The 22,042-nt window shown below is 54.4% G+C and overlaps 1 protein-coding gene across 1 annotated transcript; it reads left to right on the top strand.

Annotated features, from left to right (window-relative positions):
- Nucleotides 1–536: 536 nt before the first annotated feature.
- Nucleotides 537–17,686, top strand: Wdr4 (WD repeat domain 4). The gene is made up of 10 exons (XM_046438866.2): nt 537–559; nt 1,738–1,829; nt 9,117–9,273; nt 10,050–10,162; nt 11,752–11,812; nt 12,601–12,699; nt 14,036–14,100; nt 14,800–14,983; nt 15,627–15,696; nt 17,191–17,686. Exons 3-10 carry the CDS (start codon nt 9,259–9,261, stop codon nt 17,382–17,384), a joined length of 801 nt encoding a protein of 266 aa, XP_046294822.1. The 5' UTR covers nt 537–559; nt 1,738–1,829; nt 9,117–9,258; the 3' UTR covers nt 17,385–17,686.
- The last annotated feature ends 4,356 nt before the right edge of the window (nt 17,687–22,042 follow it).

The raw sequence follows: 22,042 nt of genomic DNA, 5'->3' as shown, positions 1-22,042 counted from the left end.
TCTTCCTTTAAAAAATATTTATTTTTTAGTTGTAGTTGGACACAATATCTTTATTTATTCACTTTTATGTGGTGCTGAGGATTGAACCCAGGGCCTCCCACATGGTACGTGAGCACTCTACCTACGGCAGAGCCACAACCCCAGCCCCACAATTTCTTCTTGTAATCACGTTTTGTTGATTTTCTAGTGCCTGAAAGAACAGTATATTAATTCTGGTTGAGTTTTTAACTTTGAGTGAATTGGTTGTTTTTTTTTTGGACAGAATCTTGTGGATTGTGTATGACATATCCAAACAGAAGGTTAAGCAAACAGAGCTCCTGAACTCTTTTGTGCTGTGTAGTACCAGTAGTTTTTTTTTTTTTTTCTCATTGATAAGACTCAGAATTTAATGAATATGCAAACGTACAAACTTTTTTGTTCCAAGGGTAAAAACACCTCAAACCCTGCATCTTTGTTAGAAGTGTTTATTATGTTTTTTTTTTTTTTTTTTTAGTGATGAAGACAGCCTCTTCACATATGATTGCAGTACCGCAGAAAAGAAGCCAGAAGAAAATAAAGGGTGAGGTGATGGGGAAGAGTGTTCAGGGCCTGATGGATTGAGTTGGGGGGGAACTATTAGATGAAGAAGTAATTGTTGTCTTGCTGAATTCTTAACTTCTGTCACCTGGTTTTGTGGATAAGCTTAAGTTTCACCTTAGGAAAGAAACATGAAATTAACTTTCAAGTTAGGTATTAAGGAAATTTAATTAGTTTCTGTCAGTATTGGTTCCTATGAAATAATAGTTTGAAATCTGTAGAGGTCATGTGCAGGACATTAATGTCACCTAATTCAAAGATAAGGAAAGCAGAGTGTGCAGTTGTTTTGCATGGTGGCTTTCTTTAGTTCACTCGGTCTTCTGGCTCAACTTGTCCTTAATTATTTTCAGTTTGATTTAACCGCTGTGTCTTGTCTTGGATTAGTCCATGTGTACGAGTGTGTGGGCTCTATGATCTCTGAGGGTCTTTCCAGTCCAGCTCTTTGGGTTCTAGCATGTTTGCTAAGAGACAGTCTAGTTAGTTAGATGTAACTATTGTAACAGTACAGCATTTTTTTTGAACCTTCTCATGTCCCTTTAATACGTCTTTATGTTCTGACTACATGAACCACTTAACTATTAGCATTTTCTGCCTCTGCCTGTTTTATAAATTGGCAAGGCTAGCCATCCAGGAATGCAATCTTATTTTCCTTTATTAGCTAGGATTCTGTTGCTGTAACAAATACTTGAAATTAATAGTCTATAAGGAGAAAAGGTTTATTTTAGTTCACAGTTTTTTAAGGTTCTAGCCTGAAAGCAGTTGGCCCTGTTGCTTTGGGCCTGTGCTGAGACAGCACTTTATGGCAGGAGCATATGGCAGAGCCAAACTATTCATGTTGTTGCCAGGAAGTGAAAGAGAGGAAGTGGCCAGGGTCCCACGTTCCCCTTAAAGGACATGCCCTCTGTTGATGTAAATACCTCCTACCTCTTTTTTCTTCTTTTTGAGACAGGATCTTGCTGTGTTGCCCAGACTAGCTTTGAACTTGAGCTGAAGCACCCTGTCTCAGCTCCCCGAGTACTGGGACTGTGGGCTTGGCAAGATCCTGTCTCTAAGGGCTACCACTCCCAGTAGCACCATGGTGGGACCGTGCCTTTAGCACCTGCTCCTCAGGTACCCTCGCCCAAATCCCAGCAAGGCTGACTGTTTCTTCCTTTTTCCCAGGGAGGATGGCCGGCCCATGGATCAGGGGAGTGACATGATTCTAGCGTCCACCTTCTCCACGTCTGGCAGCTATTTTGCTTTAACTGATGACAGTAAGCGTCTGATTCTTTTCCGTACAAAACCATGGCAATGTCTGAGTGTCAGGTATGAAATGTTAACGTCGAATCATTAAGATGTCTTATTCACACCTTGTTCTTGCATGTCAGTAGCAATAGTGACAGTTACCATAGTAATAAGCACCCAAGATGGCGTCCCAGCTGTGGGGTAGACACTGATCTAGGGATTTATGGTATTAACTGATAGGATCCTAGATTCCTGTGGGGTTGGCATGGTCTCGGTGGTGAGGATTGGCTGCTTTCAGGTCAGGAGGCTTGGCAGGGCTGTCCCTGCTGGTTCCTCCTGTGGCAGTGTTGCTGCCCCAGCTACTGTGCCATCCTACCTCCCACACAGTATTCCCCAGCCCTGGGTCTGCTAGAGGCAAAGGCTTTCAGCCGGGTCAGGGCTTCGAGTGAGTCCTGCTGGGCACTTGGGGCTGGGTGGGTCCAGAGCGGTCTTTCTGTTTGCTGGAAGAGAGGAAGGGGCCAGTGTAGCCTGTGCCCCAGGCAGGAGTGCGGTGTGCTCCCGTGCGCTCTCGCCAAGCCACTCCGGGAGCACCCTGCCTAAGTGCAGCTGTGCCCCTTCTTCAAAGCATCATTGCCACTTGTGAGGGGGTGACCCTGCAGTGCTGTGAATCTGCTTCCCAAGCCACCACTATTGTTTGCTGCCACTGTGTCCTTGTGAGAGGAGGTGGATGTCACTGGTGCATGGGCAGATCTCTGACTTCTCCTGGTGTCTGTTCTTGAGAGTGAGAGCTCTATCATTCTGCTTTTTCTGTGACTCACAAACACATGGACAGAGTCAGGCCTGGGCCCCTCCTTGTCCTCCCTGAGACTCCCTTGAGAATCAGAGGTAAACATGTAGGTTGTCATGCTTCAGCTACTAAGGTTCAGGGATTTCCCTTTGTAACTGGCTCATACCAAAATATTGGATTCAACATTTTTAGATATTTATTTTATCTGATTTTCTAAGGTAAGAGTAAGAAGCCATATTCCAGGTAGCATCAAAAGCAAGAGTATTCACCCTGCCCTCTTTTCTTGTCAGATTAAAACTATAGGCCTGTTGAATATTGCTTCATCGTTAGTGTTCACAGTGTGTGTTTTTGTGTGGCAGATGCACATTTTTATGTGTAGATGTACATAATTTGGAAATTTAACAACATATCAAAATTAAACAAAAGGATACCCAGATATCCAGTGATGTGCCAGGGTCCCTCATCTCCCTTCCCACAGAGTGACAGAGTGAAGTGTCTCCAGGTGAACACTGCGACCTGGCCGTGAGTCCCTCCCACGGGGCTCCTGCCGGCCTAGTGGGGCTTTGCAGCTGGCTGGTCTTGACTTTGGGTCTCTGACCACCTGTGGGGACCTGGGAGGCAAGGCAGAAGGTTGGTGTGCAGTCTGCTCGTGCTCCTTAGCAAGGTGACTCTCATCAGGCAGCTGAAACCATGGACGTTTGTTCTCCGTCCTGGAAGCTGGAGTTGGAGATCAAGGTGTCTCAGGGTTGGTCCTTCCTGGATCCCCTGGCCTGGTTTTCACATAGCTTCTTCCTGTGTCCTCACGCGGTCATCTGTCCTGTGTGTTTCTGTGTTTCGAGCTCCTATAAGGAGGCAGTCAGGTTGGAACAGGGCTCAGTTGAATCTGTATGGCTCTGTAAAGGCCCTACTCAAATAGAGGCACATTCTGAGGTACTGGGTAGGTCAGGGCTTCAACACAGGGGTGTGGGGGAAGGTTGAGCCCATAACAGTTGATCTTGTTTTCCTAATACTGACTGCTAAGTTTATTTGTGACCCCTACGGAGTCTCCAAGGGGCTTTGGTCTCAAAAAGATATTATAAATGAGATGATCTAAACAAGCCAAGGGCAGTTCTTTGGCTATGTAAGGGAGACGCTGTCACCTAGTCCTTGTGATCATGCAGGCTGGACATGCACTGGTCTGGGCTGGACCAGCTATGGTTTGCTTGTGTATGTATTTTTGCACTGGGGCTTTCATGAACGCAGGGCCTGGTGCATGCCAAGCCTGTGCTTTGTTGCTCAGCCAGTCTCCAGCCCCCAGTTTGATTTCAGGTGCTCCTGGGTGATGGCAGCACTGCCAGGCCACACTTTGAGCAGCAGGATGTTGTAGAGCTCAGATTGCCCCAACCCGCTGCCTCATAGACCTGGTGAATGGGCGAGCTATACCTAACTCCAGAGTCTAGAGCGCCGCTGGGGCCGGGGTTCAGGTTCAGAGCATTGCACTTGAGCATATTCAAGGCCCTGGGTTTGATTCCCAGCACCACACACAAGGAAGTGCCTTTGTTTCATCACAATGTGAGGAGCCCTGTTTCTGTTAGGAAACAGTTTTTTTCCTGGTGGTTTCAGTGAGTTTCCTGACAGAAGGTTCATTGGGCCTTTCGGCAGTGCTGGTGCGACGCAGGGTATGATATGCTGATAGCTGTGGGGACTGGATGGTGTCTTCAGTACACTTGCTTTGGTTGCTAAACTCAAAGGCCTGGCTTGAGAATTGGTGTGGATGTGTGATTCTTGAGCTGCCCTGTGGTTAGCACTGTCTGGGACCCTAGCAACATGGTCTCCCGAGCCCTGAGCTGTGATAAAGTTGTAGGCTTAATTGTGGAAGTGCAGAGTGAGTTCTTGATTCTGCCTGGCTCCCCTGGAATATAGGCTACCACATAGCTTTTACCATGTTTTCCCTTTGATTTTGGTTCATTCAGACAATTGGAAACCACAGAGAAGTGCAAGATGAGAACAGAAAGCGATCCCCTTGAGCTCAGCATTGGTGGCGTCCCTGTGCAGGAACACTGGTGTGCTCCTCCTGTTTCTCTCAAGTGCGAGGCTTGCACATGGTGTGCTGATGTGTTCAGCACGGGGTGGCTAGGGGCCCCTCTCTCCCCACACAGCCATATGGGGATGTGTCTTCCCTGCTGTTGGACCATACTCTGTGATGAAAGAGCCAGCGCCTGGGCCTCGCAGGGATCGGGCCACTCTGGGAGTCTGGGTCCCTGCACCTGTGTTGGGACAAGGATTCTCGAGGGGGGTTCCGTGTGACTGTGGGGCTGATAAGATGGGATAACTCAGGGGCAGGACTCCTGCAGTGCCAGTCAGTCCCGCGGGCAGTGTGTGGACCTCATTAGTGACGAGAACAAGGCCAGTCGTTCTTCATGCTGTTTGCAGTTGTCTGTGGAGAGGTGCTTTGGGTCTTCTTTTTGAAGTTAGTGTGTCAGTGATCCCTTAAAGACCGGATGAACTCTGAGGTTCTGAGGTGGGCAGTACTACCTTGGCAGAGCACACCAGTTGGCACCTGATCGTTTTTCCCTTTAATTACAGGTTTGCTTCTGGTTTTAAACTGACACCGGTGGGTGACTTTGTGTATGTAGGCATGAGGTGGTGTGGAGGGCAGATGGTGTGATGGATGCAGTGGGGACAGTGGGTGGCAAAGCCCAAGCTCTGCTGTGGACATGGGGCAGGTGCTAGCACTTGCCTGGGAGCTGGTGAGCCCTGGGTACCCTGTGCTGTGGCTTGGCGGCCTTGAGCCATTAAGGGCCTGGGGTCGCCCTCATATGGCTTCTTCTCTGGCATTCCCCTGAGCCCAGCACGAGGCACTTTGTCACCGTCTCTGGATGGAACTGTAGGGTGAATGGCCCTTTGGGGTGTGTGTGGTAGTGGACAGATGTGTAATCATTGCTACCTTCCTCCTAAGACCTACTGGCAGATTCTTCAGCTTTCTTCTTTTTAAATTCCTTTAAAATTCAGTGTTTGTGAATTTCCGGTGCTGGGTCTTTACCCTCTCTTTGTAGGTCTAAGGAGAGATTTCTGGGGCAAGGATGAGGATGGGAAGGGAGAGCAAGATGAGGTGGTTTCATCAGACAGTGGGAGCTACTGTGCGCTAAGACATGAGAGCGCAGAACCACATGCATGGAGTGAGCAGCTGACTGGTGTGCGGGGGCCAGTCCAGTCACACTGAGGGGGGTCTGCCTAGTGACATTTTATTGGGAGCACAGACCCTTCTGATGGATCCCCTCCTCAAAAAAAAAATGTCCATCTTTTTTTTTTTTTTTTTTTTGATGGTACTGAGTGCAAGTTGAATGTAACCTGTACATCCCTAACCCTTTCTATTTTATTTTGAGACAGCACCTAGCAAAGTCCCTCAGGTTGGCAGTGAACTTGCAATCCTCATGCTTCAGCTTCTTGAATAGCTGGAATGATAGGCGTGTGCTGCTGCTGTGCCTGGTAAAAATGCCTATCTTTAATGTATTTGAAGTGCAGTTTAAGTTTTGGGGTTCCACACACCTGCAGTTTATGTGCAGTTGACTGGCTGAGGTCATATGCTGCTGGGGGCTCAATTGAGTTGGGACCAGACTGTCACTCCCATGTTGGCATGCTGCTGCTTTCAGACTTACATTGGGGGTGTTTGAAGCAAAGCCAAGGTGGAAATTGTGGGCAACAGTGGTTCTTCTTCAGGTGGCAATTTAGAGTGACAGGAGATCAGAGGACCTGGGACCTGGGCAGATCAGGAGACCCTCTCCTGCCCTGGAACTGAGGCCAAGGAATTGAAGATGAGGGCATCGGGTGACACATGGTACCTTCAATTTTGACATGCACATTTGCTTTTTACTTTTTTTTGTCTTTTGTGTTTTATTTTTTAGTTATAGGTGGACACAACATCTTTATTTTTATGTGGTGCTGAGGATCGAACCCAGTGCCTCACGTATGCTAGGCAAGAGTGCTCTACCTCTGAGCCACAACCCGAGCCCTCTTTTGTATTCTTTGATGTGCATTTATGAACGTGAAATCACCTCATTCCAGAGAGTACCCATTAGAGATTGGTACTGGCACCCAGAGGGCAGAGCCCCAGGAAGTCACATCTGGGTTTGCTCTGCCTGCAGGTGTTGGGATGGTGGAGAGTCTGGTGGTTGGGAATGTGAGTTTGGGGAACTGGGGCCAGTGTGGGTATGGCATCTGAAGCCCTCGGAGCCCTGGCAGGGCCTGGGATGGCAGCTCTGGAGATAGGCTCAGGGCAGTGCCAGTTCAGGCTGAGCCAGGTTAGCTCTGAGAGACACTGCAGAGCCGAGCATTTGCTCTGTTGTGTAGGGCTCTAATAAGAATCCAATGACTCGGGGAAGGGGAAGTGCCCAGACCAGGCCCCGACAGGATCAGAAGGTTATTGGGGCCGCTGCCTCAGTTCTCTGGGGTCCTGGGAACTGGGATATTTAACATGGCGACATCTGTCCCATTGTGCCACCTAACTCCCTTGGAGTCTTAAGTCCACTCCCTGCAGCTGAGCTGCATCCTAGTCACTGTGGGGACAGACTTAACTGAGAGGCAGAGAGCTCCCAGCTGGCACAAGGCAGAGCATTCTGTGGAGCTGGGGGCTGCATCTGTGCCGCTGTCCTGGGGTGGAGACTCCTGGTAGGTGTGTCCTGGTGTCCAGGTAGGGCTTTGTTGGAGCTGCCTGCTTGGCTCCTTGTTGGCACAGTGCAGGCTGTTTGTTGACATTGTGGCTGTGCTCTGAGAGAGAATTTTGATTAATCCTGCCCCAGAGCCTAATTATCTTTCTGTTGTTCTTTGTTTCCTCTGTGTTTACCCCGCTACACCCCCCTTCTGCACCCCCCTTCTGCGGCTCCCTTCTGGAGGCCCAGCTGCAGGGAGCCTGTTTTGCTGGAGTTCGCCCTTCTGGGGCATGGGCTCAGCAGGGCGTGGGCTCAGCAGGGCGGGCTGTGATGAAGTGCAGGTGGAGCATGCTGTGGAGAGCAGCCTGTGCTGTGGGGGGTGGAACCCCAGATGCCTTGCCTGGAGAGTGATGGGCATCTTGCTACTCAGAGTGCTGACCCTGGTTAAGCAGAGGCTTGAATGTAGCTGCATCTCGTATAGAACCAGCTGGCAGATGTGGCAGGCCGTGGCAACCCAGATCAAAGGTTTTTATGAGTGTACTGAATTCAGTGCCAACTGAGTGGTGCCCCACCCGCTCCCGAGCTCCCTGCTGTACTATGGCCTTCCAGCCAGGGACTTGTGGGGACTCAGGGCCATTTTCGCTGCTGCCCTGTGTTGGGTGAGGGATGGTGCCCTGGCACCTGCAGGAGTGAGACACCCCTGCAATATGTGTGGGATGTAGCAGCACCAGCAGCTTTTCATGGAGGCTGTGGAGAACAGTGGGAGGTCAGATGGGCCCGTGGGTGTGGAGAGTCAAGGACCATGGGCCCCAGATGGTGGCCTTTGCTTTTGTCCCTGATAGTGGCCCTCTCATATTGGTGAAGCCCACCCACATTTCCTGCACAGGCATGGCAAAGGTTCTGGGGCCACAGGCAGTTTCCTCAGCATTACGTCACGACAGGTTTCAAACATACAGCTGAGCTGAGAGGACTTTACATCACATACTCCTGTATCTGCCACCCCGGTCTTATCACCAAGAATAATTTATTTCCTCCCTCCCTCCCTCCCTCCCTTCCTTCCTTTCGGAGTAGTTTTCTTTTTTTGATACCAGGGGTGGAACCCAGGAGTGCTTCACCAGTGAGCCACATCTCCAGTCCTTTTATGTTTTACTTTGAGTCAGGGTCTCGCTAAGTTGCTTAAGGCCTTGCTAAGTTGTTGAGGCTGGCTTTGAACTTTGCAATCTTGATCTTCCTGCCTCAGCCTCCCAAGCCACTGGGATTACAGGTGTGCACTTCCACATCTGGGCAGGAGCAATTTTCTTGAGGAAAAATTATTGAAGTAAAATTAGTCCAAGGCATGGGCTTTGTGTGTGCGTGCTGGGGAGGAACCCAGGGTCTGGTGCGTGCCAGGCAAGTGCTCTGCCACTGAGCTGCACTCAGCCTAGGGCACTGGCTGTGATGTGGTTCTCAGCATTGCTTTGTTATTTTGGCATCATCTTCCCTGGCTGGACGGGCACATGTGTTGCCATAGGCAACAGGGCACAGAGGCCCCTGACTTAGAATGGGATCACGTCCCAGTAAACTCCTTAGGCTGAAAATACATGTGTTACACCGAATCTATAGAGCATCCTGGGTTGGCCTCACCTGCTTTAAATGCTAAGGATGCTTTCCTGAGCCTATAGCTGGTAAAATCATGCACTGAAGCCTGGTTCTGCTGCAGGGTGTTGAACATCTTGTGTAAGGCATTGAATATTCTACAGAAGGAAACAAAGAGTGACTGTAGGGGTGTGCTTTCACACAGTTGTAAAGTGGACAGCTCCAAGCTGAACCAGGATAGCTGGGCCAGGGGCCGGCAGCATAGGTGTGAAGGCCTGCAGCTGAGCTGACCTGTGGCTGCTAACCCGTGTGTCTCTGCTCTTCAGGGTAGTGGTGAGGAGGTGCACAGCTCTGACCTTCACAGCCTCTGAGGAGAGGGTCTTGGTGGCCGACAAGTCTGGAGACGTTTACTCCTTCTCAGTGCTGGAGCCCCATGGAGGTGGCAGGCTGGAGCTCGGGCACCTGTCCATGCTGCTGGACGTGGTATGTAGGGGCACGCTGATTTGTTGTTCGCTCCAGCTGACGCCCTGGTAGGGCAGAGGCTGAAGGGTCTAAGGGGAGGAGCCGGGGCTCCCCCAGAGCAGGAGGAGCTTAGAATGGAATCGAGGTAGGTGGAGTGGTCAGCAGGATGGAAGGGGACCGGTGAGTTAGGAGAGGGTTGTGTGGTTCTAGACGTGAAGGACAGCTTCCTGGGGGACTCCAGCTTGGGATGACAGAGGGGAGGGAGGTGGGAAGCAGAGCAGCGCCATGTGCTCTGAGGCCTTCTCCCAGGACTCAGCCCCAACCTGGTGTTTCCCAGCCATCTGGAGAGTGGTGGAGCTGGGGTGGACCCAAGCAGGGACATTGCGGGAGGGTGTGAAGGGGCACTCACTAGGACTTGGTGACTAGTAGATGTGGGGACAGTTGAGAGGAAGGTAGGTGGTCTGGAAGTGGGAGGTTGTGGAGGTTGGGGTGGGTTGAATAAGGGTTGGGTTTGGATGTTCCAGGATTAATTGCCCTTGTCTGGGCTGAAGAAGAAGGGCTGGGGACACTGGAGACCCATGGGGGGCAGGGGGAGCCCCAGTGATTTCACAGAGGTGAGAGGAGGGGCAGGACCCCCTGTCTAGCTCCAGGCCTTGGTGGCTGGTGTGGGGCACAGTTTTATGCAGGCCTCAGAGGTGGCCTTCCATAGGGGACTAGTGGGAGAAGATCGGGGGTCCTGTGGTACTGCGGAGTGGCCAGCGAGTGTCTCTTTGTTCTCTGACCCCTGGTGACGCAAGGCTGTGAGTCCTGATGACCGCTTCGTGCTTACTGCTGACCGGGATGAGAAGATCCGCGTCAGCTGGGCCGCTGCACCACACAGCATTGAGGCCTTCTGCCTGGGGCACACAGAGTGAGTGCAGGGACCTCGGGCTTAAGGCAGATAAGTGGGGACCTGGTGGCAGAACAGCAGGGCCCCACACCTGGAACCACCGAAACCCCTTTGCCAAAGGAACGAGTTCTTCCTCGGCTGGCCCTGCCCAGCTCGTGGCTGTCCTGGCACTCACCCAGTGAGGGGGCCCATGGATGCCCAGAGCGAAGGGACGTGTGAGAGGCATTGACTGCCGCCTTGTGTGCTGTCCCTCACCCGGTGTCCACACTGCTGGTGAGGGGCCTTGTTTGGAGAGCTCTTTCCTTGGTCAGTGCCCATGTTGGCCATTAAGAGCTGGGTGTGTTAGGGGACGAGGACCAGCCTGTCTTGCCTTGGGTGGACCCAAGCAGGACATTGTGGGAGGGTGTGAAGGGGCACTCACTAGGACTTGGTACCATAGATGTGGGGACAGGTGAGAGGAAGGTAGGTGGTCTGGAAGGTGGGGGGGTTGTGGAGGTTGGGGTGGGTGGAATAGGGTTGGATTTGGAAGTTCCAGGATTAATTGGGGCACACAGAGTGAGTGCAGGCCAGAGGCTGGTTACAGTTTCATGAGAGGAAAGCATTTAGCTGACTGCCTGGATGGCTTGCGTTCTTTCTGTTGGACGGAGCCGTCCCGAGCTCTGTGGCCATGGGTAATTGTCACCCCATATTCCAGCATCCTCGTGGTGCCAGCCTGTAGTGCAGTGTGTGGTGTGCAGGAGCTGCTTGATGGATCTCGATGCGTTTTCAGTGCCTTAATAAGTGAACAGCAGTTGGCCTTGAGCTTGACTTCCAGCCCGTGGAAGCTAGTCCTGCTCTTTGCTGCTGAGTGCCTGTCGGACGCGTGTTGGTGGGACATGTGTGCCTGTGGGACGTGAGGGCCTGGGGGATGCGTGTTGGTGGGACGTGTGCATTGGGACATGAGTGCTTATGGGATGCATGCCAGTGGGCTTTTTCTTCTTGGAGGACCTGAGTCTAGGAACTGGGTTCCCTGGCAGATGGCGCCCCTGGGCCCAGGCCAGGGTGACACTTGGAGAGGCTTTGTCTGATGGGGACAAGGAAGCGCCTGGGAGCCCTTGCCCCAGCGATCACTGGAGGGCACTGCATTAGAGGTGGGGAAGAGCAGGGAGCTGTCGGCCTGTGTTTGCCAGCAGAGGGGCTTCCTGGCCAGCCAGGTCGCTCAGGGCCCCCAGTGGCTCTTTGGATGGGAGAGTGGCTGCCGCAGTGAGTCGTCTGCTGGTGCAGGGTGAGCATGGTGACTGGCCGGGCCGCCCAGGGTTCTGATCCCTGGCTGCTTATGTCGGGGACCCTCAGGGTCTGATCTGTGGTGTGGTTCTGCTGTCTGGCCCCCCAAGGGTGCAGGCATTTTGGGTAGAGGCAGGTGCTCAGGGAGCTGGTTGGGGTGCTGCCAGTCAGAGCCGCTGCAGAGGGACACGAGGTGGAGGTCGTTGCATTGTGGGACCCCGAAGGACATGGTGTCATGTTATGATGCCAGGGGCTATCACCTGGCTCTCCGCAGCACTGGCCAGTTCTTGGGGGCTGAGGGAGGGTTCCCTTCCTGAGGTGAAAGGTGGCCTCTCATCCCACTGTAGGTTTGTGAGCCGGATCCTCGTGGTGCCCAGCCATCCTGAGTTGCTGCTGTCCTCCTCAGGGGTGAGTGCCAGTGCTCAGCAGGTGCCCGCCACTGGCTGCTGCTTGGGGAAGGTGGAGAGCCATGGGAGCAGAGGAATTTGTCTCTGTCTGTGGTCCATGCATCCCTGCTCCCCCATGGTGTCCACTAGATGGCACTTGCTTTCTGCATCTTAAACTGCCCAGGGTTGCTCCTTGCCCACAGTCGCTCATTCGGGGCTGGGTGCAGTCTGTGGCACGTGTGGTGTGTGTGCCATCTGTGCATGTGTGTGTGTAGTCTGGTTGGTGTAGTGTGTGAGGTGTGTGTGTGGCTGTGGTGTGTGAGCATCTGCATGTGTGCACACCTGGCCCCAGCACAGCAGGTGTGGGTTAGGACCTCCCGGCACATGGCGTCTGGCTGCCTCGGATTCCTATCCCATCATGCTAATGTCTTCTGGACATTCACCTCTTTTTCTTTTTTGGTACTAAGGATTGAACCCAGGGGCACTTCAACACTGAGCCAATCCCCAGCCCTTTTTATTTTTATCTCGAGGTAGGGCCTTGATAAGTTGCTGAGGTTGGCTTTGAACTTGCAGTCTTCTTGCCTCAGCTTCCCAAGTGGTAGGAGACACCATACCCACAGTGCTGCTGGGACATTTGCATCTTTACAGAGAACCTTTAGCTCACAAGGGCAGCCCTGACCCCCTGACCACACCCAGCTGTCTTCAGTGTAACCCCCCATCCCCATCTCCCTCCCCGCCCAACACATGACTGGCTCTTGTGGAGCTGGAGGCCTGTTGCGACCCTGTCGGCTAAACTGTCTTTTTTTGCAGGACTGCACCCTGCGGCTCTGGGAGTACAGAAGTGGCCGCCAGCTGCAATGCTGTGACTTGGCCAGCCTGCAGGAGCCGGTGGAGCCTCAGGGCCCCAAGGTAGCTGCAGCACTGGTCTGGGTGATTGGGTGTGTGCAGGGCATCTCTCCAGGTGCCTGCATTGTGTGCAAAGAGTTATCTGTCAGACACATCTTTGCTGTCGGTGCCAGCGTTCTTCCAGTTTGGGAGAAATCGTGTACAGCGTTTCTGATTCTGAACACGTGCAGTCACATAGGTGGAAAACAAATTGTCTTACTTTGTGCATTCGTGCCGCAGTCTGGCTGGGCACAATCAGGAGCCACTTGTCAAAAGAAACTAACTTTATTTTTAGAACCACACACACCAAACAAAACAGCCTCTCAGGAAAAACCCTCAGAGCCTCAACTGCCACCACCGGCTTTCCACAAGCCTCTCTCTCCCACACAAGCTTCTCTCCCCCTCCCACAATCCTCCTGCTCTTGAGGCCGATTGGCTGGGTCACGTGGGCGGAGCCAAAAAAGTCCCCCAATGAGCAGCTCCGTGGTCTAAAAGGGCAGGGAAACAGCCCAATGAGCATCACCGCAGAGGAGCCAATCAGCTAGATGTTGCTGGGGCCGAGGAGCCAATCAGCTAGATGTTGCTGGGGCCGAGGAGCCAATCAGCTAGATGTTGCTGGGGCCGCTGTGAGCCAATCATCAGCCAGCAGCTGGAAGTTTGCTGGCAGCTGGAAGTTTGCTGGGGCCCCTTCGGCTGTGGCTCTCAACACATTCGGACAGCAAATTAGAGAAAAGCCTCTAGTCCCACTTGTAAGTGGAGAAGACGGTGGTGCTTAGTGAGGGCCCTCACCTCGGCTTCGTCTGGGCAGGACAGGTAGCCCACCACAGTGCTCTGTCCTTTATGGTGTGTCTTGGCACCTGGGCTGCACCCAGGCGCTCCCTGGGATGTAGATCACGTTCCCCACTGGGCCAGTTGCTCTGCGTGAGAACAGGGTGGCGTGGCCTCTGCCCTCTGCTCTGCTGGCCAGGAGAGTAGTAAGCCCTGTCCTCTGCTTTGCGAGCCTCGGGGTTCTGTGAGCCGCCTTTGTTTCTGTCGTCTCCTGTGCTGGGAAGAGTAGAGCCTGAGGGGCGGTGGTTGTGGAGTCGGGTCCCCCGCTCCTGCTCCCCTAGCTTTTGCAGCCATCCTTGGGCTTTGAAGGCATTGCACAGGCCTGCAGGGAGAAGCTCCTGCTGTCCCCTTGCTTGGAGTTGAGAGGACGGGGAGCCAGCTGTTCCTTCTTTCCCACTGATTTCCACAGTGTTCTGGGTGCCCACCGTGCCTTGCCTGGTGAGGCTGGGGACGCGGCACCGGGGCTCTGCCTTCCTGTGAGGAGTGTGCAGCCCGCGGGGCGGCACTGACTCAGAGCCGCTTTTCTCTGCAGAGGTTTGCCGCATCCAGGATTGCATTCTGGGCCCAGGAGAGCTGTGTGGCACTTCTGTGTGACAGGTAAGCCACAGTGGCTTCTCCGTCCCACAAGCCCATTAGGAGGGGAGGCAGATGGATTGCTCAGTGGTCCTGCCTGTGTCCTTGTGGAGGGGTGGGCAGTGCTGCTGGTGCAGCCCCGCCCCTTGAGCTCCCTGTGGCGCGAGGGTCCTGGAGCTCTTGGTGGGCTTTCCACCTTGGAGCTCACAGGTCACCGTGGCCTCTGTGGTCTCCAGTCACCGCCACTCAGCTGGTCCCAGTGGAGCCTGCCATGCTAGGGTGGAGACATCACAGACACTTGTGGAGCTAGGACAGGTCTTCTGGTGCTTTCTATGTTCTGTATTTCACCCTGTGACAAGTCTGGGGAGGCAGTCCTGGCTCATCTTGGGAATGAGGGTGTAGGTTTGGAGAGGCGGGAAGTACTGTCCAGAGCCCAGGCTTCTGTGTACGGCTCTGTGGGTGGGGTGGCCATCCCCATTCTTTGTTCTTTGTCCTGTGTTGGTTAGTGCTTGCTGTGTAAGAAGTTGCCCCAGAACTCAGGGGCATGGACAGCAAACGCCTGTCACCTCGCAGGTGCTCGGGTACCTCAGTTGGTGCTGCTGGTTGGGGCATCTCCCAGTGTTGGTCTTGAGGGTGGTGCTGCCGGGCGAGGGCTGAGCTGCAGCCGTGTCAGGCCCCACCGGCCTGCGGTGTGGTCATAACCATCCTCTCTCTCCTGGAAAGCCTCCCCGTGGTCCTCGTCTTCCATCTTGAGGCCAGCGGACAGCAGCTGGCGTTCAGACAGCAGTTGACTTTTCCACACCGGGTGTGGGATGTGGCGTTTGAGGAGACCCAGGGCCTGTGGGTTCTGCAGGACTGCCATGAAAGCCCCCTGGTGCTCTGGAGGCCTGTGCGTGGCCAGTGGCAGGTGAGACTGAGCAGCCTGTGTCCAGGGCCCTCTCTCCTGTAAGACTGGGGCTGTGGGGCAGCCATGATTTTCTCATTGCCCTGAGCCCTTTGAGCCTGATCATGTCTGAGTCCCAGGCTGTGTCCCAGGGTGAAGGGAGCAGAGGGCCAGCCCTGCTGTCCCCGCTATGGTGTGGGCATGTTCTTGGGACAGGGGTTGCCATCAGGGGTTTTCCCTGGGATTCCACATCCTGTCCCACACGTACTTCACTCATGAAGCTGGGATAGCATTGTCTGTGCCTTGTGTGTGCAGGCTCAGTTATTGCTGTTGGTGGGCACTTGGACACGTGGAGCCCCTGGGGCAGAGGACGGGGCGTGGGCAGTAGGCCTAGCCGCCTCCTTACCCTGTCATGCCAGGGACCGGGAGGAGGGGAATCATGTCCTTGGCAAACTCCACGCTTTGCCAAAGCCCCTGGCCTGTGCTGGAAGTGAGCCCGCAGGGGTCTTTGTCTGAAAGAAGCTGACTGGGAGGCCCAGTGCTGCCGGGTGGCCCGTCCGCACCCCGCCTAGGTCCTGCCTCACTGGCTTCACAGGGAGCTTCCTGGCCGCCTCCTTGCTGCCGCCGGTGTCTCCCACCTTCTTATTGGGGCCTTTGTCACCTCTAGTCTGTTCCTGAAAGTGCTGTGTTACAGAGGCTGGCCAGTCATCTCCGTGGACACTGGGCCATGTTGGAAGGTAAGAATCTGCAGGGGGTGCTCACTAGGCCCTAGACCAGAGTTCAGGACAGGCTCACTGCAGTGGACGCCACACGCAGGCAGGCTTCCGCACACCAGGCAGGTGTGGGGCAGCGCTGTGCTGACAGCAGGAGGCCCTGTGCTGGTGAAGAGGCTGCAGGCCGCTGGCCCATGCCTCTGCAGATGCAGCAGGGCGCTCAAGGCTGTGGGAGCCACGTTTGCTGGTTGGCCTGGGGCCCAGGTGTAGAGGACACTGCCACAGTGTTGGCCACCTCTGTCTGCCCCGAGGCGCAGAACCTGCTGCCTCACCTACCGGTGTTCCCTCATGCTTTTGTGGACCAGAGACTGAAGGTGGCCATGTCTGCAGGACTGTTCAGACCCAGCCTCTGTTGCTCAGAAGAAATCCTCCAAAATCAGTCTTTTCCAGTTGAAGTTCCTTATAGTCTAAAGGGTTTGAACTTAAACATGGCTTTGGAGGTATTTGTGTGGCAGTGCCCTGAAGTGTCCTCTCTGAAGCTTTGTGGGTGGCTTGTGTGCTGTCTCTCCACCTTTCCTTTGCTCTTTCCCATCCTGGCTGGAAGTTGAGGTGTGGACCCTGGCGTGGTCTGGATCTACTTTAGGAGCATCTTCAATGGGCCCTGTGGCTAACTGTGAGGGGACCCCCAGGCGCAGCTCAACGCCCAACACCTACTGCCCCCTTGCCCTCTCGTTGTTCAGGGGCCTTAGCTGGCTCAGTCCTGTCCTGCTGAGGATCACCTCACATGGACTCAGGCCAAAGCCTGCCATCACTTTCTAAGGTGTTCTGCAGACAAAAATGGCCTGTTTGCCGGGTAGGGGTGAGAGTGGTGTTGGGGAGGCCCACCTCGGCCTGAGCATCCCCAGAGCAGTGGTGTTGCCACAGGACGCTAGCAGCCATGCCTAGTGCAGGGTGAGGCAGAACAGCCACTGGTTACAGTCACTGAGTGCCCTGGGTGTCTCCTGGCCAGGAGAGACCATGCCTGCCAGGCTACATCTATGGCTTCCCTCAGGCCTCTGGACCACGGCAGGCCTTGGACATCTGTGGCTGCATAGCAGAGCATTCCACACTCGCCTCCCTAACACCATGTGTCCCAGTCGTCTTTCTGTGGGTCAGGGGCACAACTCAAGAGAGGCCTTGTAGGCTACAGTCAAGGAGCCGCTGTCTTGAGTCTGCCCCGACAGGCCCACCCTGCTCGCTTCCTTTCTGTGAGTGCAGTTGGGTTCTCACAGCTGGTGGCCCACCGTTCCCTGCCCTTTGGCCTTTGCCAGACAGCACACAGCCTGCAGGAAAGTGCCTTTGTGCCCTGGTTTCCCACGTCCATCCCTTTCCTTTTTGCCTCACTCTGTTAGAAGCATGTCCCCAGGGTACAGACACCAGGAGGCAGGCATCAAGGTGGCCCTTTCAGAATTCTGAGTTCTGGCTCTTTGCCTTCAACTGCCGAGTCCTGACCGGTGTCTGTTTTTGTCCCCATGACAGGCTCTGTTGGTGCTGCAGATGGCTTCCGCAGCCTGTACAAGGCCACCTTTGACAACATGACCTCCTACCTGAAGAAGAAGGAGGAGAGACTGCTGCAGCAGCTGGAGAAGCAGCAGCACCGGAAGAGCCCTCCGCCAGGGCCCCCTGCAGGGACCAAAAGGGCCCGCTCAGGGCCGGCAGCCTTGGGCTGCTGACCTCTGTCTTGGCGGGGCTCCCCACTGACAGTACAAGCAGCTCTTGGCCCAGCACCTCCCTTTAGAGGAAAGAGGTGGCAGCCAGGTCCCACTGGCTCAGTGGACAGTCTGTGGTCGCCAGGCTCTAGAGTGTCCTCACTGCTGGGTGCAGGCTCTTGCCTGGAGTCCGTTCCTCCCCGGTGAGGGGAAGCCATGCAGTGACAGCTGAGCTGCAGAGCCTGCACAGGGTGGTGGGAGTGTCTTGAGCACTGTGTCTTCCTTCTGGAGGAAATATACTACCCGTGGCGCTGGCGGCTACTTTCTTGCTGTGTCCTCAGTGCTGTCTGCCGGGTGCGTCTTCCTCCTGGGAAATCGGGCACAGCCTGGCTTTCTGCCCTCACAGTGCCTCCTCCTGGGTGCTGCCGTGCAGCTCCTCTGGGGTGCTGTCCCTGATTCACGTGTGCAGTAGCTGGGTGGTGAGTGGCTCTGCGCAGCGCAGCAGTGATGTGTCCCTGGGGGAGCTGGATGGCACTGGCACAGGAGGGGACTTTGTTGAAGGCGTCTGTGGATGTGGCCCTGGCGAGGACCTCATTTCACAGGGAAGTGATTGGTGACAGGTGTTTTTGTGCCTTTGACTTGGACTCTGCTCACTCTGTGGAGTGGCAGGGGGTTCTAATGAAGGGGAGCTTTTTGTGGCTTCCTGCAAGTGTGTGGGGCAGCGTGTGGAAGTCGTGTTTCTCAGTGCAGGTCGTGGCTGTGCCAGCCTGACCACTGAACCCAGCTTCTGCCCACTTTCCGTGATTCTGTCTCAGACCCAGGCCCAGCGTGTGTGGGTGAGGACGTGGCCATTTAAGCAGATTTCTGCTGTGCACCAGCAGTTACGGAGCTTTGGCTTCTCTCCCAGGGCCCTGGTGTCCTTGGACCCCAGCCTGGAAGCAGCAGTGTTGAGGAGGGGCTGCTGGGCGGAGGGGCCATGTCCTGTGTGCTGCAGGCCCTCTGAACAGGCCTGTCCTCAGTGGTGTGGAGTTCTTGGTGTAGGAGAAACTCAGGTTTGGTCTCCTTCATGCCGGTGTTTTGGGAACCCTCTGAGCTTGCAGCCTCCCTTCTCGCTGGCCCCCCACCTTTTACGTTTTATTTTGATTCAGGGTCTTGCCAGGTTTCTGAGGCTGGCCTCAGACTACGATCCTCCTGTCTCGGCTGTTAATACCTGGGCTCTGCTTGGTGCTGTGGCAGCAGGTGTGGTAGGACCAGGAGCGCTAGCGGACGATTCTCGCTCCCCTTGAGATCCTGTTTAAGTTGTATGTTTAAAAAATGAACTGGTTTGCTTCTTGGGAAACACCTTTCCTGTTCACCTGGCTCCTCCTCCGAGCCAGAGTAGACACGGTCCTCCGTCCACGTTGTTCCAGCCAGCGCTCCAGGTGGTGGCCAGGGCCCTTCGGTGTGTGGTGAGGAGGCTCACAGACACGGCTTCAGGGCAGGCTGCAGAGCCACGGGCATGGTGTGAGGAGAGGCCGCAGTCGGCGGGACCACCCGTCTTCCCAGTGCTCGCTCTAAATCACTCTTACCCTCACCAAGGTCATGCACGTAGGTGATGGGCCAAAGGGCACCTGTGGCCTGCTGTCTCCCCTCCCGTGCTTCCTGACCTTGTTTCTTTCTCCAGAGGCCATGGTGGTTGGTGGTATTCCCTGCCCGACACCCAAGTGACCCCCAGGGTCCACTCACTGGGTCACTCTCACAGAAGTTGCTGTACACACACTTGAGTGGCGCTGTCCACGTGCTCACGAGGATCCGAGTGCGCCTTTGCCCAGCGCTTGCTGCCTGGTTTCCAGGTGGGTGTGGCCACGTGCCCTCGTGGCACTGCCTTTCCCTCTCACGGGGCTGTCCACCTGGCCCCTTGGCCAGGAGTGGCTTCCAGCTGGACCTCATATCCTGTGGGGTCCTGTGCTTGCTCCCTGCCTTTAGGGCCCCTAATTCCTAGCAGACTGGGGGGCTACGCTCAGGTGCTCCCAGATGTCCCAGGAGTTTCTCCTGTGGAAGGTCGGCTGCACCCAGTGCACATGCTCTCTTTAACCCCTCACCTCACAGTAGCACCCCACCTACTGTGCCCTCCCCTGGTGCCTGCTTGCTGGGCTGCTCGCTCAGATCCTGCCCTGCCACCCGACCGCTGCTTCATCAGTGTCACTATTGTGTGAAGATTTGCCCTTACGCCCCCTCAGAATTTTATCTTTGTTTCATCGTTCCTATTTTTTTAAAAATTGTTTATCAGTGGATCTTTGTTTTATTTATTTTTTTTGTGTTGCTGAGGATCAAACCCAGTGCCTCACACATGGTAGACAAGTGCTCTGCCACTCAGCCCCAGCCCCAGCCCATTTCTGTTTTTTAGTTGGTATGTGTTTACTTTTGGGGACAACCCCTTTCATTGATTAAAAAAAAATGTGGTTATCATATTGAGCCCTGCACACTTGGCTTGTGTTTTCATTTTGACTGTGGAGTGTGTGGGGTGTACAACTGAAAAGTGTGCAGGAAACACAAATGCTGAGACCCCCATGTCCCCTCTGGTCACTGCCCTGACACGTACAAGGCCTGTGGCCGGTGGGTCATCCCCTTCTGCCGCTCTGATTTCTCTGCTGGCCCTCTCTGGGAGTCATCCACGGTGCCACAGTGGTCATGGGTTGTTCTTCCTGCTAGTTAAGTGTTGTGCTGGGTGCAGATGCTATGGTGTGTCCATTCTGTTGAGGGACGTTAGGACGGTTTCCCAGTTTAGTCTGGTGAAGTGCTGTGGTGCACGCTCTAGTACCTGTCATTTGGCACACATAAGCGTTTCCACTGGTATCTGTGGGAGATTGGTTCTAGGACCCCGTCCCCTGCCCACCAAAACCCCACAGTCTGTAGATGCACGAATCCTGTGTGTACGATGGTATTTGCACACAGCCCCACACGTCCTCCTGTGCCCAAGGCACCTTTACCTTACTCACAGTGCCCATGCAGTGCCCGTGTGGGTATGCAGTTGCTCTACCGTGTGGGTTGGGGAGCGACGATAGGCAGGACCCTGTGCAGGTGCGTTACTGGCAGTTACTCCCTACCACGTAGTTTTGAGTCCACACTGGCTGACCCTGTCTGCAGAGCCTGTGGGTGTGGAGGACGACTGCACCTAGGAGTGGACTCGCTGGCTGTGGTCACTCACGTGTGTGGTTTAGAAGACAATCCACCTGTGCTAGTTCACATCCTGACCACAGAACGTAGAGTCAGGTATGCTCACACTCAGCTTTTGAGGTTGACGATGCGAGATGGGCCTTGAAGTTCCGTGTGCTGAAGTGTTCTTTTACCAAAGCACAGATGTGGAATTATGGACTGGTGGGCGGAGCCCCGCGGAGTCTAGACTTGAGCTTGGGTTCTCTGCTGTGTCATTCAGTTTGGGTTACTCACCTGAGGGAAGTCAGCCTTGAGGTCACAAGGACACTCCAGTGGTCTACAAAGAGGTCTCTGTGTGAGGATTTGAGGCCCTTGCTGGCACCCAGCCGGGAGGCCACCGTTGGCAGGGGCTCCTGCGGTCTCCCACAGCCTGTCTCTGCCGTCCCCTGTGCACAGGCACGTGCTGTCCTGATTCCCTATGGCTTCTTTGGTGTGTGGGTCTTTGGAGGTGTGGCTTACCAGCCAGTCGTTTGGTTTCCCACTTCTCTCTGTTCTGTCTGCGTTATAAGCTCAGAGTGGGCCTCACCCCGTGCTTCTTTCAGACTCGGCAGCCTCGGAGGCTGGCCACGCTGGTCACTGCACGAGTGTGTGAGAGGAGGGTTCCCCTGTCTCGTCGCGGCTGGAGGCTTCTAGCAGCGGGAAGGTAGGATTGGCCACATCTGCCTGAAGAACGTGCTTGGCGCTTGGTGTGTTCACAGCTGTCAGTTACAGAAGCCTTGCTTACTGTCCTGGTCTGGGTTTGGATTTGGGTGCTGTTCCACCGTGTGAGCAGTTCTCCTGACACTGGGTGCACGCAGGCCTTGTGTGTCTGCTCACCCATCACGAAGCAGCCTGTGACTCGGCTCGGATGTCCTTCTGGAGTGCGTGTCCCCGCTGCAGCTCGCCTGTGCTTGCTCAGCGGGGGTTTCCTTCTTTATCCCTTTACTTTCATGTCTGCGTATTTAATGTGGGTTTTTCCTGGTTTGGGTAAGTGCATTTTTCTTGTCCCCAATATTGGATTTCAGTGGAATGGCAATCTGAGCCACATATGAAATCTGCAACACTCCAGGACTCCCTGTGACAGCCTGACCACTCCCTGGCAGACCATGTCCCACCTGTGTGGTGACTCCTCGCTGGGGGACCTGGGCACTTCCTTTGACTTCGTCAGGAGAGGACACTGGAGGCCGTGTCTGGTTCCCCCAGGCTCTCCTTATGTGCCTTTCCCGCTGGCTGTTCCGCCTCGTTTCCCTGAAAGGCGCCGTGTGTGACTGTGAGGACCCTGTGAGTCCCAGCACCTCCCTGAGCCAGGTGGTCCAGGACTCTGACTCAGGCACACATTTTGCTTTTCTGGGTGTTTAGGACTTAGGACTCGTTTTGTTTCTTGTTTCCAGTGCTATCCCAGACCACAGGCATTGCCACACCTGGCGTTTAAGTTAGAATCACTTTTTTTTAAATGATTACATTTAGAAATTTATTTTTTAAAAATTTTAGTTGTAGATGGACCCAGT

Source organism: Marmota monax, unplaced genomic scaffold, assembly GCF_021218885.2.
Source record: "Marmota monax isolate L192 unplaced genomic scaffold, Marmota_monax_Labrador192_F-V1.1 WCK01_AAM20220418_F8-fsc00125, whole genome shotgun sequence".
Taxonomy (NCBI): Eukaryota; Metazoa; Chordata; class Mammalia; order Rodentia; family Sciuridae; genus Marmota; species Marmota monax.
This window is presented reverse-complemented; position numbering and strand designations above follow the sequence as displayed.

Excerpts from the sequence above, each read along its gene's own strand:
- Wdr4 (XM_046438866.2), top strand. Across the intron at positions 10,163-11,751 it reads TTCTGCCTGGGGCACACAGA|GTTTGTGAGCCGGATCCTCG; the intron begins GTGAGTGCAGGG and ends ATCCCACTGTAG. Across the intron at positions 11,813-12,600 it reads TGCTGCTGTCCTCCTCAGGG|GACTGCACCCTGCGGCTCTG; the intron begins GTGAGTGCCAGT and ends CTTTTTTTGCAG.